This window comes from Podarcis vaucheri (assembly GCF_965113315.1).
Source record: "Podarcis vaucheri genome assembly, chromosome: 3".
NCBI classification, from domain to species: Eukaryota; Metazoa; Chordata; class Lepidosauria; order Squamata; family Lacertidae; genus Podarcis; species Podarcis vaucheri.
This window is the reverse complement of record NC_138761.1, coordinates 86,327,951-86,343,381: the sequence shown is the minus strand read 5'-3', so window position 1 is coordinate 86,343,381 and position 15,431 is coordinate 86,327,951. Positions and strand designations below refer to the sequence as shown.

Genomic DNA, 15,431 nt, shown 5'->3' with positions numbered 1-15,431 from the left:
AGATATTCCAGAGAAGTCCGCTGAACAGAGGACCTGCAAACATACGCTGACAAAAAGGCAACATTTAAACAACCCATACAGACTGTTAGGCAAACCTGGTAAATTAATATTAGAAGTTATGTAATAGAAATTATAACAAATCACTAATATACATTATTCTTGGCAAAATTAGAGGGTCACAGAAACTTTGCAGAAATAAATTTCACATAGTGTGCTTGTCCAGGGCTTATAATAATGTAAAAAGAAGAAACAGACTGGTTTTGATATATGATATCTATTTTACCTCTGGCAGGGAACCTAAATTACTTGATTGTCTTTCTATAATTTTTTGTGATCTTCCAATTTTGTATTTTAGTCACTTAGTTGGGTCGTACTCCTCCCTCATTCCCAGTTAACCATTGATTTCAGCGGGAGGACATGATTAAATCTTGTGGTGAAATCAGTGGGATTTGTTTGGATTGTGCCTGTGGTGTTGCTGTACAATAAAATAATGCAGTCTGATGTTAATTCATTATTTCGATCTAACCTATTTTCACGGTTTGTTTTGAAGTGTTTCCTTTTTGTTATTCTGCACGTCCTCTGTTCTGCTACCCTACTATTCAGTCTCCCCAACTTGATTTGAGTAGGATTCTTAAGCTATAACTGGTGTGAGGTGATAGGTAGTGCAGTTTATGCAAGTAAATATAGTAAGCCAATAAATGCATGCAGCAGAGAAACAGTTAGACCAGATCAAAAAATGTATATATTCTTTTGTAGTCTCTGCGTAGTCCTACATATGGCGTTGGTGCCTGTGCCAAGCTCATTCTGGAAACTCTTAATGCTAGACCATGGGCTTGGTAGGCTCCTTGTCTCTAACTTCCATACACAAGTATCAAGAAATTGTGGCTCTAGCCTTCCAGTCAATTATCTTTTGACCATCACAGCAGTAGCTTGCGTAAAAACTGCTTTTGGCTAGGATGCCTCTTTCTCTTCTCTTTTCTTTCTTTCTTTCTTTCTTTCTCTGAACAAACAAACTTAATGCCTTTTTCTTTTGTCATTACAATTATTTTGCTGTCCTTGTTCAGAATTTTATTTTTCGATCTGTGACTCTTCTGGTGTGTCTCCTCCCTCCCTGGAATGTTTTTATCTCTTGCATACTTCCATATGTTTACAGAAGTTTGGAATTTTTTTCTAAAGAAAGAAAAGCTTCAGTTGCACATTTCCCCCCATCAATGCCTTTAATGCCTGATCATCTTTAAAGGCAACTTTTGAAGTAAAAATGTTTTGATGAATTCTGATAATTATTTTTCAGTTTGGCAATGTTGTAGCCAATGCTCCAGTAAAACGGCGCAAAGTCCTCTCCCAAGAACTTGCTACTGACGTCGTCGTATCTTTAAAATATCAGAATAATTATGAAAGCGTCATCCTAAACTGTCGAAGCATAAGAATAGGAACCCTGCGAAGAATGGTGGTGGAGCCTGTAATTGTAAGTAAAAGAATTAATATTGTGCTTCGTTAGTTCCTGCTTTATAATAACAAATAGGTTAATGGGGCATCCAGGTTGAGAGTAGAAGGTAGGAAGCAGATGAAAATGGAAACGTTGAAGATTTTAAGGAATCAGCAGATAAAATGGAGTGATGAAAAATGACTGAGCTACAGTATCAATAGCAGGTCGTGGAAGGAGCCAAAGTGTGAGAAACACAGGAAGTGTTTTTCTTCTATCACCTTGTCTTTTAAAGGAATTCCATAGTAAAGGCTGCGAAGAGCAGTTCTTGAAGGTAAGAACAAGGGAATGACAATAGCAGTATTTGGGAAGTCTTTGAAAATATGGGGGTCAAAGGATCTGGAGATTTGGATGGGAGGCAGAAGATAGCTGGGCCCACAAGATGAATTTTGAAATCCTTAAGGAACAGGTTGGAAATGCAGTTAGTGGGCTGGGTGGCAGGAAGATGATGAACTGAATTCAATTGGATATATGAAGATGATTATGACAATGGCAAGTTTTAATTGTTAAGACAATTACGTATATAAAAACAATTCCAATACAGATGCCAACTGGAATAAAAATCTGTTTAGAAAGCTTTTTGAATGAAGAAAGTCTTTAGCAGGTGCCAAAAAGACAGCATGCCCATTTATTAGAGTCTTGTGCATGCGTGCCATCTGTAGTTGGATGCAGAAAATCAGATGGTAACCATCACTGTTGTAGACATGTGCTACCATTTTAAAGATAATTCTATCTATACTTGTACTGCAGATTCAGGGTGTGTGTACATATTGATTCAGAAGTGTGCTTAGTTTGAACTGCCACAGGCTACAAATGTTCAAACTCAAATGTATTAGAGGACCATGTTCACCACTTAGTAGAGCTTCAGGAGACATAGTTGTGTCACCAAAAAAAAAATCTAGTTCTACTTAGATTGAAAAGCAGCTATCATTTCCACTGCAATGAAACGTAGTTCTGTTTACACAAAAAGGAATAGTTCCTGCAGGTTTAGAAAGCCATGTATTCCTAAATTTCTATAAAATTAGTATACCAACCACAGATGCTACTTCATTATATCCTGCATACCTCTTAAAATGCATTTCTTTTACAGTCAAATGATGCTGGGGTTTAGAAAGTGGGGCTTTTATGTCAGGAGATGCAATTTCTAATCTGGTTTGTGACTAGGGCTTTGATTTTGAAGAATAGGTTGGGAAGGTTGTTAATGAGACAGTGGCCTAGATTCAACTAACCCAGTGCACCAGTGGAAGCCATCATAAGGACTCCTACTCGTGCAATGGGGCTTTTCCTCATGCCTCCCCCAAATCCGCTCTGGAGGGTCAAGAAAATTCCCAGAATTGCACATGGGGGGAGGGGGAAAGATTGGGTTGTTCTATCTGACAAGCAGAAAAGTTCGTGCTGACAGAATGATCAGAAGAGGGTGATGTTGATTTTCTCCCTGTGTGTATAACTTCAGTAATTTGGACCTTCTCTTTCAGTTTTGCCTAGACTATATCAAGATACGTCTGGAAGGTTTGTATTTCCCTATTCTAAGTTATAATTTGGGCAGCTAGCAGTGCTTGGTTTGGAATTATTAGTGTGCACAACAGCTGTACTAAGTACTGAAAATGGTGGAAGAATAATCTATGTATTTGGATTTGGAGTTTCTGATTTAATATGCTTACCACAGAAGATAAATGTTTAGCACCTTTTCACTGTTTGAAATACGGTAAGCCTAACTTACCATGTCCTGCCCTTGCTTTGCATATAATAGGCAAGAACAGGGGTAGACTTACCTGCTTTGGATGCAAAAGATTCCAAAATCAATTCCTAATATATCCTGGTAGGGTTGGAATAGTCCTGCCTGAAACTTGGGGAACTGCTGCCTGTCTGGGTAGACAGTACTGAGACAGATGGCCTGACTTGTAAACATAGGAGGCTGCATTATTCCAAGATGGGGATCTTGGATTTGAACTAAAGAAGTGTTGGTGACATTCACCCCTTCCACTGCTTTCCTCTGTGTACCCCCAAAGTCACTCCAGAATGATACGGGTTGTGGTGTGAGTGGACTACAGAGAATGGCAGAAGCGCAGAATGTGCTCCTTCTGTGAATGGAAGTTCTTCTTGCCCAGTTGCAGATCCAAGCTCCTGTGTTTGCTGCTGAATATATTGTTTTAGCCTTAAGATACAATATTAGTCATGCCCATAGTAGACCCATTGAAATAATGGATACTGAATATCATCACATGTAAATAGTGCATAACTCTTTAAGGGACAGTTTCCCTTCTTGTAAAGTAAAATTGGATGGTACAGGGAATGTACCTAATATTGTATGACTATTCAGTGGTTCCTTTTCAAAAAAGATCTTGGAAATAATAATCGCTCCTTAAGTATTAACTTCATGAATTTCAGTTTTAAAACTGTCAAGCCAGGCAGAGACACACACTACGAGGCTATATTTGATAGTAGGGCAAATATACCTATTGCAAATTTCAGAGATAGATTAACAGGTTTTATTTTCTTGAAATGCATACAGTTACATTTTTCAGATAATGTTAATGTAAGTATCTCTGACCAAAATATGTTTTGAACCTTTCTAGAATCAGAAAACGATACTAGAGATATTTCTTTAAGAACATCTGACCTTACGAAATGTGAGTGGTGTGGTGTTCGCAAGTTGCCAGTAGTTTTCCTCCAAACTATACCTGCTGCTTGTCAGAGCCTGAGATCCCAACTGAAGATGAACAGGCAAAAAGATAATGTCTGGTATGACTGTAAAGGTGCAAGTAAGTGAACCTTTGTATGCTATGGAAACTTAAGATGTTTTAAAATATTTTGAAGCAGAGATGTGTTAGAGATGAGCTGTATTTCACTAAAAGTTATTTTGGTTTCTCTGAAAATGCTCTAATTAAATAGCACTAGAAAAAAATAGCCATATTTTGCCAGCATCAGAATTCAGTGGTACTTTTAGGTTAATAAATGGAGACGGTATATTTTTGTCTGGCATATTTAGAAAATTTTGTCTAGATCATGTTGAGGACAGCATAGCATATTTTGCATTTCCCAACTTCCTGAAGTTTTAAGTAACACACTGGTTTGGGATGTTTTATTGCAATTATGCTGCATTTCTGGGAGTGACCCCTCCCAAAGAATATTGGTGGAGGGGGGCAAAAGGGTCTGGCCCCCAGGAGTTGGCAGCCCTGGTATGTGTTATGTCCTTTTTTTCTGGGCAGGGGGTTAATATCTTTCATCAGACTCTTAAAGGGATCTGTGGCCCAGAATAGGTTAGGAACCACAGTTCTCTCTACTCAGAGATAATTGTGTGCAGCACAAAACTCTGTGTGTGCTGTTATGCTCAAACTGCCCTTTTTGGGGATCAGTATCTTAATACTACTCCCCCACCCCCCACTTGGGTGATCTTTGCTACCATTCCAGAGAATAGGAAAGTAGTTAAGCACTTGAGCTGTGGAGTAAAAAAGGGGGGTGCCTGAACTGAGTTTGGTGTCCGTTTCTTTCCCTTTCCATCAGTCTCTTCAGCAGCTTGCACGAGTAGCAGTTGACATAATGTGCCCTACTCTAGCTTTTTCATGAGCAGAACCTTTTCTTTGGAATGAGGCATTGAATTTTAGTTTTGTTCCATTTATATGGCGGTTTCTTATGAATAATTTCTTTAATTGGTTCAGCCAGGGACCTCTTAGCTGTGATTGTCATTCAGACATTTTTAATGTGCTGTAAGCTGTCCAGAGTGGCTGGGGAAACCCAGCCAGATGGGCAGGGTATAAATAATAAAATTATTATTATCAACTTTAACTTTTGAAAATGTAAGCATTATGGTTTTAAAAGTATGCTTTCATTGTCTCCTAACTCTTCCCCCCCCTCCATAGATCCTGAAGAACAATACATCATTTTAATTTTTGAGACGGGCCTTGATCCACATGCAAATGCAATATTTGAAAAAATAATTGTTGATATTGGTGTTAGGAACAACATTTCTGATTTTTTTGTGAAGATTACATTTGAAGAAGCAAATAGTAGGCTTGTGGCCTTTACAAAATCCTTTGAAGACACTTCTAGAGGAAGCACGGCTCATAAAGAAGGCAAAGCAAAACATGTACTACTCCTTTTCTTCAAAATTGAATTAAAATGTTAAATAAGTTGTGAAGTCATTTGTTTAGAAATGCCCTTTGCAATGTTCTGGATAAATTTTATCAAAGAGAGGGCCAAAGTATATATTTTTGGATAGTAAAACTGAAAAAATGAAATGTTATCAAGTCAAAATATATGCTTTCCATGTAACATATTTTGTCAATGTGATATTTCAGCTATTTTATGTCTGTTTACTAAACAGAATATTTAGTCAGGTTCTGATCTTAACTTAATATCCTGGTTAATAAATCAATATTAAAATTGAATTACCTGTTTCATACATAATGGGGAATCTGGTTGAAACAGTCCAGGAAATCTGCACTGGAGCTGACATAGAGCAGGAAAGGGGAAGGGGTAACAGAGGAGGGTGCAGGCCTGGTGCTCATTGTCTGTACCATAAACCATGGTTTTAAGATGCTGGGAACATTACGTCTCTATGTGCCCACTGTGTTCAAATTCATATTCTATTTGGTTTCAACAGGTAGTTTTATAAAAAGAGGGACATGCTGTGCTGTTTGAGAATTGGAAAGGATTTTAATATTTTATGACTTTGGTATTGCATTGTAAATAAGTATTCTTTCCCCCCCAAAGGTCTCTGAATCCAAAATGCAGCTGCGAAATGCAACACAATTCCAGTTTTTTGATGATGATGAAAGTGTTGAACCACATACAGTCTTTATAGGTCCTATAGAAAAGTAAGAGGTCTTTCTGAGTGTTGTAATTATTTCCTAAATAATTCAGTTCAGTATTTATTTAACTTTTTTTTTTATTTGCAGGTTGATCGTTTATCCCCCACCTCCCGCAAAGGGTGGTATTTCTGTGACAAATGAAGACCTTCATTGCTTAAATGAAGGAGAATTTTTAAATGACGTAATCATTGATTTCTATTTGAAGTAAGTTGTTTGAGTGTATTGAAACCTTTTGTGGTGTCTGTCTGACTTAGGAAAGTTGATGGACAAACCTTAAATTATAAATAAAGTATATCTGCTGAAACTATAAAGTTCTTACATTTGTCTACTTTTGTCTGCGTAGAATGGCCAGCATGTGGCAGTCTTTTCAAGAATAACAGGTCTTTACAGGCAAGAATGAAAGCATTGTTTTATTTTGTTCTTGTTTCTCTTTTTCAAAATAAAGATATCTGGTGCTTGAACAATTGAAAAAAGAAGATGCTGATAGAATTCATGTATTCAGTTCCTTCTTTTACAAACGCCTTAATCAGAGGGAGAGGAGAAATCTCCAAGAAACCTCAAAGCTTACGTAAGTTTGGTTAAAATATGTATTATAAAATTCCAATTTCAGCATGTCTCACCCATCCCCTGTGGGGACAATGGCATTTTTTAAAGATGAACTTCAGACTCAAGGCCTTCCCTTTCCAATATAGTTATAAGGAGATTGAAAATAAGAATTTCCCATATGCTTCTGGCTGCACCAGAGAAGGGGAGGGAGGGAGCACACAAGCCAGAGGGTCATGTACACCTGACCCAGATTAACATGCGACAAATTCATTTATCATAAATTGAGTAGAAGAACAGAATGGTGCTTTTTATAAGTAAAAGCTGTATGATTTACCACTTGGCAATTCATTTTGACTTTTTAAAAATAATATTTCTGCCCAAACAACTGAAGATGCAGGAGAAGTCCTAAACATATTCACATAGCTGGTGCCACAAGATTGTGATAATAGTCAAACCCTCATTGTTGGAGAGGAGAATACATAAATATCACCTAAATATCAATCCTTGTGTTTTATATTGATGTGTTCACAGAATTCAGCAGAAACGGCATGGACGAGTGAAAACATGGACACGACATGTTGATATCTTTGAAAAAGATTTTATTTTTGTTCCTCTTAATGAAGCGTAAGTAGAATTTGTTCTGCTATGACTAGTTCTGGGACTGTGTGTCTGTTATCTGAGCCATGTTCTCAACTATCATACTGTCCAGAAAACCCTGGATATCATCTGTATGTAACCCCATCTTCTCTGGGGCCTGAGTTATTACTCTCTCAGTATACATACCTTTTCCCCAACTATCCTTTCCCCCCCTTCTCTTCAACTGTCAGAACCACAAACTGAGTATTCTTCTACCTCTCTGATGTCCTTGAAGATTCTCTTTTGGTTCAAGTTCCCCCCAGTAGGGAACCTAGGTCTACAGAAAGATCCTTGCATAAATCACTTATCTGGGGAAATTGGAATAGGTGGTTGCATTGCAATGCGGCTTATCTATTTGTTTGAAGGACACATTTGCTCCTGAGCAGTGCAGCTAGGATGGGCAAAACCAGCTGTGTTTTTGGTACATACTGTTTTCATGATGAAACACATGCTAGGATTGCACAGGTCATTGGCTGTGTTTGCACGTAATGCTTAAACCATGATGTAGTGCTGTGAGGATGAGCTTGAATGAGCCCAAGCAAAGCATCAGGCACACACATGTGCACAAATTCCCCCATTCCCCTCCTGACCACACAGGATGAGTACAATGCAATCACATCTTCGCACATCTGACTTGCGTAATTTCAAATATATGCAGTTGAAGGCTAGCTGGTTGAAATCCTGCAAGGTTTTTTTGTGCTGGGTTTTTCTGGTGCAAAAAGAGCTTTTTAAGCGCTCTGCCTTGCTTCCCAAGCATAGCTGTCTCCTCTTCTTGGATCAGGGATGCATCTGTGAGATTTCGTGGGAACTTGGATGGCCCTGCAAGATCTCATAAGAACCAATGTACCAGTTCCAAAAGCCCTAGGTAGTTCAGTTTGGGGTTCAGTTCTAAGGGTTTGAGTATATGTGTTTTTTGCCTATACAGTGGTACCTTGGCTTAAGTACTTAATTCGTTCCGGAGATCTGTTCTTAACCTGAAACTGTTCTTAACCTGAAGCACCACTTTAGCTAATGGGGCCTCCTGCTGCCACCGCACTGCCGGAGCACGATTTCTGTTCTTATCCTGAAGCAAAGTTCTTAACCTGAAGCATTATTTCTGGGTTAGCAGAGTCTGTAACCTGAAGCGTATGTAACCTGAGGTACCACTGTACACAGAACCTTTGAAATGGAACGCGTAAGATGTGATTGCTCTGTACTTCAGCAACATTTAGTTTCCCTTTTTACTGAATCCTGGCTTTGCATTGTGCTTGACCAGGGATTCTGGTTTAAAAATTTACCAGAAATTTCCAGGAGGAGGCAATTTTTAAGTTTCCCTTTACAGTTTATACATATAATTATTGTGCCTTGTTCTCTAAATGTGACCACACTGTTTACATATCTGAATGTGTGAAACAGATGTCTATGATAAGAATGTAAATAACAAACTAATAATTTCGGAGTTATTTGTTCTATACTAAATGAGTAATACATATATATGCTGATAGCTGTTGAGTCAATTCTTAGTTTTGTTTTTATTTTTTTCAGGGCCCATTGGTTTTTGGCTATCATCTGTTTCCCTGGTTTAGAAAATGCAATATATGAGACCAATCCGTACTACCACGAAAACGTATCTATGCAGGTTAAATCTTCCTCTTTGGATCAAGAAAGAAGCACTTCTTCTCCTGTACCTAGTGAATTGAATCCGTTACATCACTCCACTTCTGCATCTTTTACAAAGAAGGTGCTGAACAAGAAACATATTGCAGCATTAACTGACACAAGCATAGAAGCCGGGGAGACTGAATCACAGTATTGCAAAAGAACCCCTTCTGTGAAAAGTGGCTTAAAAAAACTAAATCAGTTAAACAGCATCCCAGAAGGACTGAGAACTGTGGAATCTGTGTTTCATAAACATGACCATAGGATTTCAGAGGCAAATGGCATGCAGAATGAAGATAAAATTCACATCCAGGCTACGGGTATGGACTTTTGGCTATATATGTTTGATATTTGGAATTTGATACCTTATTACTGCTAATATAACTTAAATATTTTTTCCTTTAAATAATTAAACTGCTAAAAAAAATCCCAGAGAATGATGGGGGGGGAGTGTTGAGACTGTAGCACTTCTAAAACTAAGTGGGAGTTCAATACGGAGCATATCTTGTAAAAAAGTATATCAGGGATTGCTGGTGGGAATGCCCTCTGCTGAGCATTGGCAAATAGCTACCACTGACAGTAAACAATACTGTGCTAGATAAGCCAAGTATATGCTTACTATAAGACCACTTTCTAGATTCACATTAAGAATCCCATTTCTTTAGAATCAGCCAGCCACTAATAAGATTTGTTCTACACATTTTCCTCCAGCTGTGCATCAAATGGTAACATTTCAGTGTTGCAAAAACACCAATGTAAGAATTTCAGCTGATCCACGGTAAATGTGCAGTGGTTGGTGAATCTTGGCTTGGAAAACTAAAAACTCACATTTATATTTTCTTTAGTTAGAGCTGCAGAAATGCTAATATAAATTTAGTTATAAATTTCAAGTTTAGATTTTCTTCAGATCATCACTGTTTTGCTCCTTCTGGAGATTTAGATGTGGAATTCAAAGACCACCAGTTTCAAAATCAGAAATACAATCAGTGATGCCTCCTTAAGATACTAAGCTTTACTGGTTTCTAAAAATATTCAGCATTCAGTACTTTGTTGAAGTAATTTGTCGCTGAGGTAAATGTATGAGGAAGATGTCTTACTATCCATGGGGCGTCTTTTAAAGGACTCACCCTGTATAACTAGAGCCTAGTGATCAGCTTGTTTAGGGTTGCCGTATTTCAATATTTTTTTTTAGGATGGCCCCAACATTGTTGGGTAAACCTAAGCTTTTTGAGCTGTTTCCACAGCTCTTTCTATTGCGTTGCTTTATGTCCAGATTTTCCCTGACATCTTGCTGATTTGGCAACACACACACCCCAGACACCATTTTTGCAACATATTTTACATAGTGAAATATGTGGTCCTGTTCACACATTTCAATAAACCCTGTTTTAGTGCAACTTTCACAAGCTGCAGTGAGCCTTGGGCTGATGGGGATAAACCAAAAGTAAAAGCTAAAACTTCTGAAATCCTACTGGCCACAAGGGAGGAAGGGAGAGAACAGAACGTCCAAGCTCAAAGTTTCCTGTGTGTTTTTTCCTACTTGTGCACATTGCAAACCACACTAAACAAAAATATATTATTTCACAACTGGAGAAGAGTAAAACAGTCTACTTAGTTCTGATCAAGCAAACTATTTGATTTGTCTGCTTAAGCAGTTCTTGTATAGAAAGTGTGCATCTGTCTAATTCATAATAGCCAAACTGGCTCACTGCGAATGGGTGGACTCAGTGCGAGTGGGAAGATTGTGACTGCTTACCTACCTACCTCCTCTAGTCCTGTTGCTGGCTAAGCTGCTTTTTGGCTTAGGGTGTCATTTCAACCTGAGCTCCAAGAACAAACTTGGGCTGCAATTCCTGCTCTGTCTGGGGCAAGACAAATTACAAGCCCAGGTTCTAACAATGCCCTAAGCCAAACCACAATTTAGGTCACAATAGCAGGACCAGGGAAGGAGCAAAGTGGCTGCAATCTCCTCTCTGGGAATGCGGTTTGGCTTAATGTTATGTTGAACACACAACAGAAAAAAATTGTTTCACATGAGATGTTGCCTGGTGTGCCGTGGGAAAAATAGAAAAATCCGAAAGATTTTTTTTTTTAAAAAAGTCAAATTTTCGCCCACTAGGCGGGACTGTGTCCACCCTATTTTCCATCCATCCTGGGTGGGGATCATATCGGATGGGATCGGATGAGAGCGGACAGGCGGTCCGCTCTCATCCGATTCCCCATAGAGAGTAGCGGGGCTCTGACATCTCCCTGTCCGCACACCGTGGTGGTGTGCCTCGTGATTTTTTTCATGAAACAAGTGTGCCTTTGCCCAAAAAAGGTTGAAAAACACTGCAGTAAGCTATGTCTCAGCACTGCTGTGAGATGTAATTTAGCTGAGTGTTTTTAGGTTGATAGCTGAGCCCAAAGTCTTGAACCCACTTGCCTGTAAATCCCGTTGAACTCAATGGGACTTACTATTGAATAGGCATGGATAGGATTGCACTGTTGGAAGTATAGATTTCAGTTAGACATTTGTTCTCATGTATGATGCTGACAAAAAAACATTTATTCCACTTTGTGGTTTACTGTTCCTGTCCAGAAGGTAATGTATATAATGTATATGTCTGTGGCAATTCTGTTTTCATTTTTTTTACTAATTGTTGTGGTTAATGCAGATGGTTTACAGAAAATTAGACTAAATTACAGTGAAGATTCAACTGACAGCACTAAACTAAATGAAGATGAACTAATAGATTTTTCAGAAGATCAAGATAACCAGGTAAAAAGTCTAAACAGCATTACTTGGATATAACTAGTATTCTTTATTTCTAGGGGTGAAGGTGTTTAAAAGAATTCAGTAGAACAGGTATTAAAATGTAGCAAATAACCTGTTAATCACCTTTTCAGTACTTTTTTTTTTTAAGTAGGTGTTCAGCATTTTTGTAGTTGAGGTGTTCTTAGTGTAGTGTATATTGCAAGACTCCCTCAACAACCTATCAGTCATTTATTTGAGGCTAGTAAACTAACGTACGATGGCAATGTGACACTTAACTGTGTTTTCAAGTGGCTGTGCTTTTGCAAAGACAAATGGAAGATTAATTTTAACTAGTGATACGTGTGTGTGTACATGCGTGTATTCTATATATTAAAGATATATATAAAGATTAAGGCTTCTTACTTAGTGCTGTTAGCACTGCAGTGGTACCTCAGGTTACATATGCTTCAGGTTACAGACTCTGCTAACCCAGAAATAGTGCTTCAGGTTAAGAACTTTGCTTCAGGATGAGAACAGAAATCGTGCTCTGTCGGCGCGGCAGCAGCAGGAGGCCCCATTAACTAAAGTGGTGCTTCAGGTTAAGAACAGTTTCAGGTTAAGAACGGACCTCCGGAACGAATTAAGTACTTAACCCGAGGTACCACTGTATTTCTATTTCAATAAAATACAGCCTAGCATTTCTCCAGTATTTCTCTGGAGCACTTTACGTGGTTATGTTCCCAACTCCAGCCACTAGAAGGCGAGCTTTATCCATCATTTTAATCATCAAAAATTGAGCAGAAAGTGCTTCTTTGTTAAACAGAATTTCGGACTGTGTTAAAGTTTCACTTTAATGTGGAACTTGTTCCACATTACATGCACCAAGGGAATGTTGCTTTTCCCCTTTTTCTCTTCTATTATTCAAGGATATCAGTCCAGTTATATATTAAATGGCAGTCTTTATTTGAAGAGTTACTAGTGTGGTTTTCAATTTCAAAGACTATACAGACTAGTACTCACAGGCTGTCCTGTTCCTTCATCCAATGAGTTGTTTTTCCTTTCATCAGCTGTATATGTGAGGCATAGTGAGACTGGATGCAGGTCAGTAATTTCTACCTAGAGGGACTTCAGAATATTTTTGAAAAGCATTTTCACAGCTGTTCAGGAAATAAAAATAGCCAAGAAAGAAGTTCTATCCTCATAGTCCTTGTGGTACACTTGAAATACTCTCATCCTGTGATACTTAGATTCTGAATAGGAAGATGGCTTGGCTTTATAGTCCTCCACCTAGAAATTTCTAAACATAACCCTTTATCTAGCTTTTATATTCTTAAATACTTTGTAATCTTTGTCTGGGTTATTTCTAGCCTTTCCTGTAGGTTTTCTTTTGGCTAGTTCTCCTGCCTTTATTCAAGAGCTAGAGGCAATCTACTGAATGTAGTTTCTGTGTTGTGTGCCGCTTGAATTATATAGTAATATATAATTCATATATTTGCAGTCGTACTTGGATTGCACCTGCCTTGGTAAACAGGTCAGTTTTTCAGAAGGGTGAAGGGTCATTTGCTGTCCTCTCAAGAAAATATTCACATAGCATAAAGGTGGAACTTCCAAACTTTGAAGTATCACACATGCATAAAGGCAGAAATGTGTATAGCCCATTACATTGCATTGCAGGCTACAGAGATTACTGCAGAAATGGAAACCATATTGTTTGTGTGTGATGATTTTCCTCCCAACATTATATGATGTGGGGGTTTTCTGTACTGATAGGTTCATTTGGTTTCTAAGTTCTAATTTTTAGATAATGTTTCTCCTGGAACAGAAGAATTGCTTCCTGATTTTATTATAAAGAGTAGTTCAAATACAGGTTGCGGTCTTTGTTGCAGAAAAAGTTTAAATTCTTTTTCTCCACTCCCACCAAACTCGGTTACTTAAAGAAGAAAAGTTCATTGGCTCTGTTTCTGTCTGCCATTGGTCCCGGCTTCACCTACTGCCTTTGCCCCACAAATCCCAATGTGCCCCAATGCCTGTAACATAAAGGGCATGAATGAGTAGGGGAGGGAGCTAGCATTTTGCCTGAGTCCTATAACCACATGGATCATGCCACCTTGCTGCATATGTAAATCTAGCTTCTCCTGAGTTTCTTAAGATAGAATCTTACAAATACATATTTTCTATTTTAGGACAACAGCAGTGATGATGATGGTCTTGCGGATGATCATTGTAATTCAGAATTGGGACAATGGCATCTGAAGCCAACTATATGTAAACAGTAAGTTTTGAAGTGACACATTTATGGCTTTCCATTAATAATCAACAGATGTGTCTTCTGAATCCAGTGTTCTTTTCGTTCCCCTGTTCTGTCATTTCCAAATTTAGAGCTCAAACTTTAAAAAAATTAATTCCTGCTCTGGTCAGGCAGGATTTGAACATTGTAAATAAGCTTGTATAAAATCTCTGCTTTTTTATTCTTTCAGAATTTAGATTACTCAACCTCTTTTTCTTCATTTGCCAATTCTGGGTTTACAAAAGAATTAATATACATTGTTACATTGTTATGGCTTATGTTTGCTGTAAGTATCTGCATCACAAGTGAAATATTCTTAACAGTCTGCCTGCTCCACCAGAGAGAAACCTGTTAATGTTGTAAGCTTTTAGAATATCGCATTCAGAGCTACTGTGACTCTGTGCCACAGCCTGGCATGGATTGTCCCAAGCAGATGGTGGCTCAAGTATCTTTCTATCCAGCTCGAATCCAAAGGCTTAACGGTCGATGTAATACTACTTCAGATATCAGCTTTGCTTAGCAAAAAGGGCACAACTACTTTAATATCCACACATTTTAGGCTATGGCTCCTTATGTTGCTAACCAGTTCCTTAAATTTGCTTTTTCAATAGAAATATATTATTATTATTAGTAGTAGTAGTAACTTGATTTTTTTCTGTTTTTCACCTTATGTGTAAGCTGTTCTTAATATGTTGTTCCTCTTAAAAGTTTAATGGGCCAAATATAGAGTAACTGATATGGGTGAATATAACTGTACATAATTCTATTCTATGCTTGAAAAGTCCTACCAGTGGAGTGCTTGGGGAATATAATTTCTATACTAATGCAGGATCTGAACCTTGGAATTGCTGCTGGATAGCTATCCTTATACACACACCTGGGCTACATTTGTTGTATAGTTGTTAATTACCTTCCAGCTTTAAGAATTAGGTAGATTATTTAGCATTGTGGCTCTACAGTTGAGCTGTGACTGACTTGTTATTTCCTTCCTAATTATGTGACCTTCAGCACTCTTTCACAACTTTAACTCCCATCTGCCTTATAAGAATATAAAGAGCTGGACATAAACTTTTCTCTTTGCAATAATAGCAGGTGATTAAAAATGTAGGCATATTGATGCAAATCTAAATCCACTTGCTTTGAGATATACAGGTTAGAGGAAAAATGAAGTAAAGTTCTGATCTTTCGAGTGTAGTTCTGGGTCTTGTCTAGGCAAGGAATTAAGGAACCTGTGGTCCTTCAGACGTTTTTGGACTCCATCACTCAGTGGGATGGCCAATATGACCAGTAGTC

The 15,431-nt window shown here is 38.1% G+C and overlaps 1 protein-coding gene across 3 annotated transcripts in view; it reads left to right on the top strand.

Moving 5' to 3' along the window:
• The window catches only part of SENP6 (SUMO specific peptidase 6), a 68,314-nt gene that overhangs the window by 47,529 nt on the left and 5,354 nt on the right, over positions 1 to 15,431 (top strand). For all 3 annotated transcript variants that reach the window (XM_082218250.1, XM_082218249.1, XM_082218248.1), the window contains 11 exons: positions 1,292 to 1,465; positions 2,959 to 2,992; positions 4,060 to 4,245; positions 5,344 to 5,570; positions 6,197 to 6,300; positions 6,382 to 6,498; positions 6,740 to 6,862; positions 7,372 to 7,464; positions 9,001 to 9,434; positions 11,772 to 11,875; positions 14,035 to 14,123. In XM_082218250.1, the coding sequence (XP_082074376.1) occupies positions 1,292 to 1,465; positions 2,959 to 2,992; positions 4,060 to 4,245; positions 5,344 to 5,570; positions 6,197 to 6,300; positions 6,382 to 6,498; positions 6,740 to 6,862; positions 7,372 to 7,464; positions 9,001 to 9,434; positions 11,772 to 11,875; positions 14,035 to 14,123 (1,685 nt within the window). The remainder of the gene's footprint in view (positions 1 to 1,291; positions 1,466 to 2,958; positions 2,993 to 4,059; positions 4,246 to 5,343; positions 5,571 to 6,196; positions 6,301 to 6,381; positions 6,499 to 6,739; positions 6,863 to 7,371; positions 7,465 to 9,000; positions 9,435 to 11,771; positions 11,876 to 14,034; positions 14,124 to 15,431) is intronic.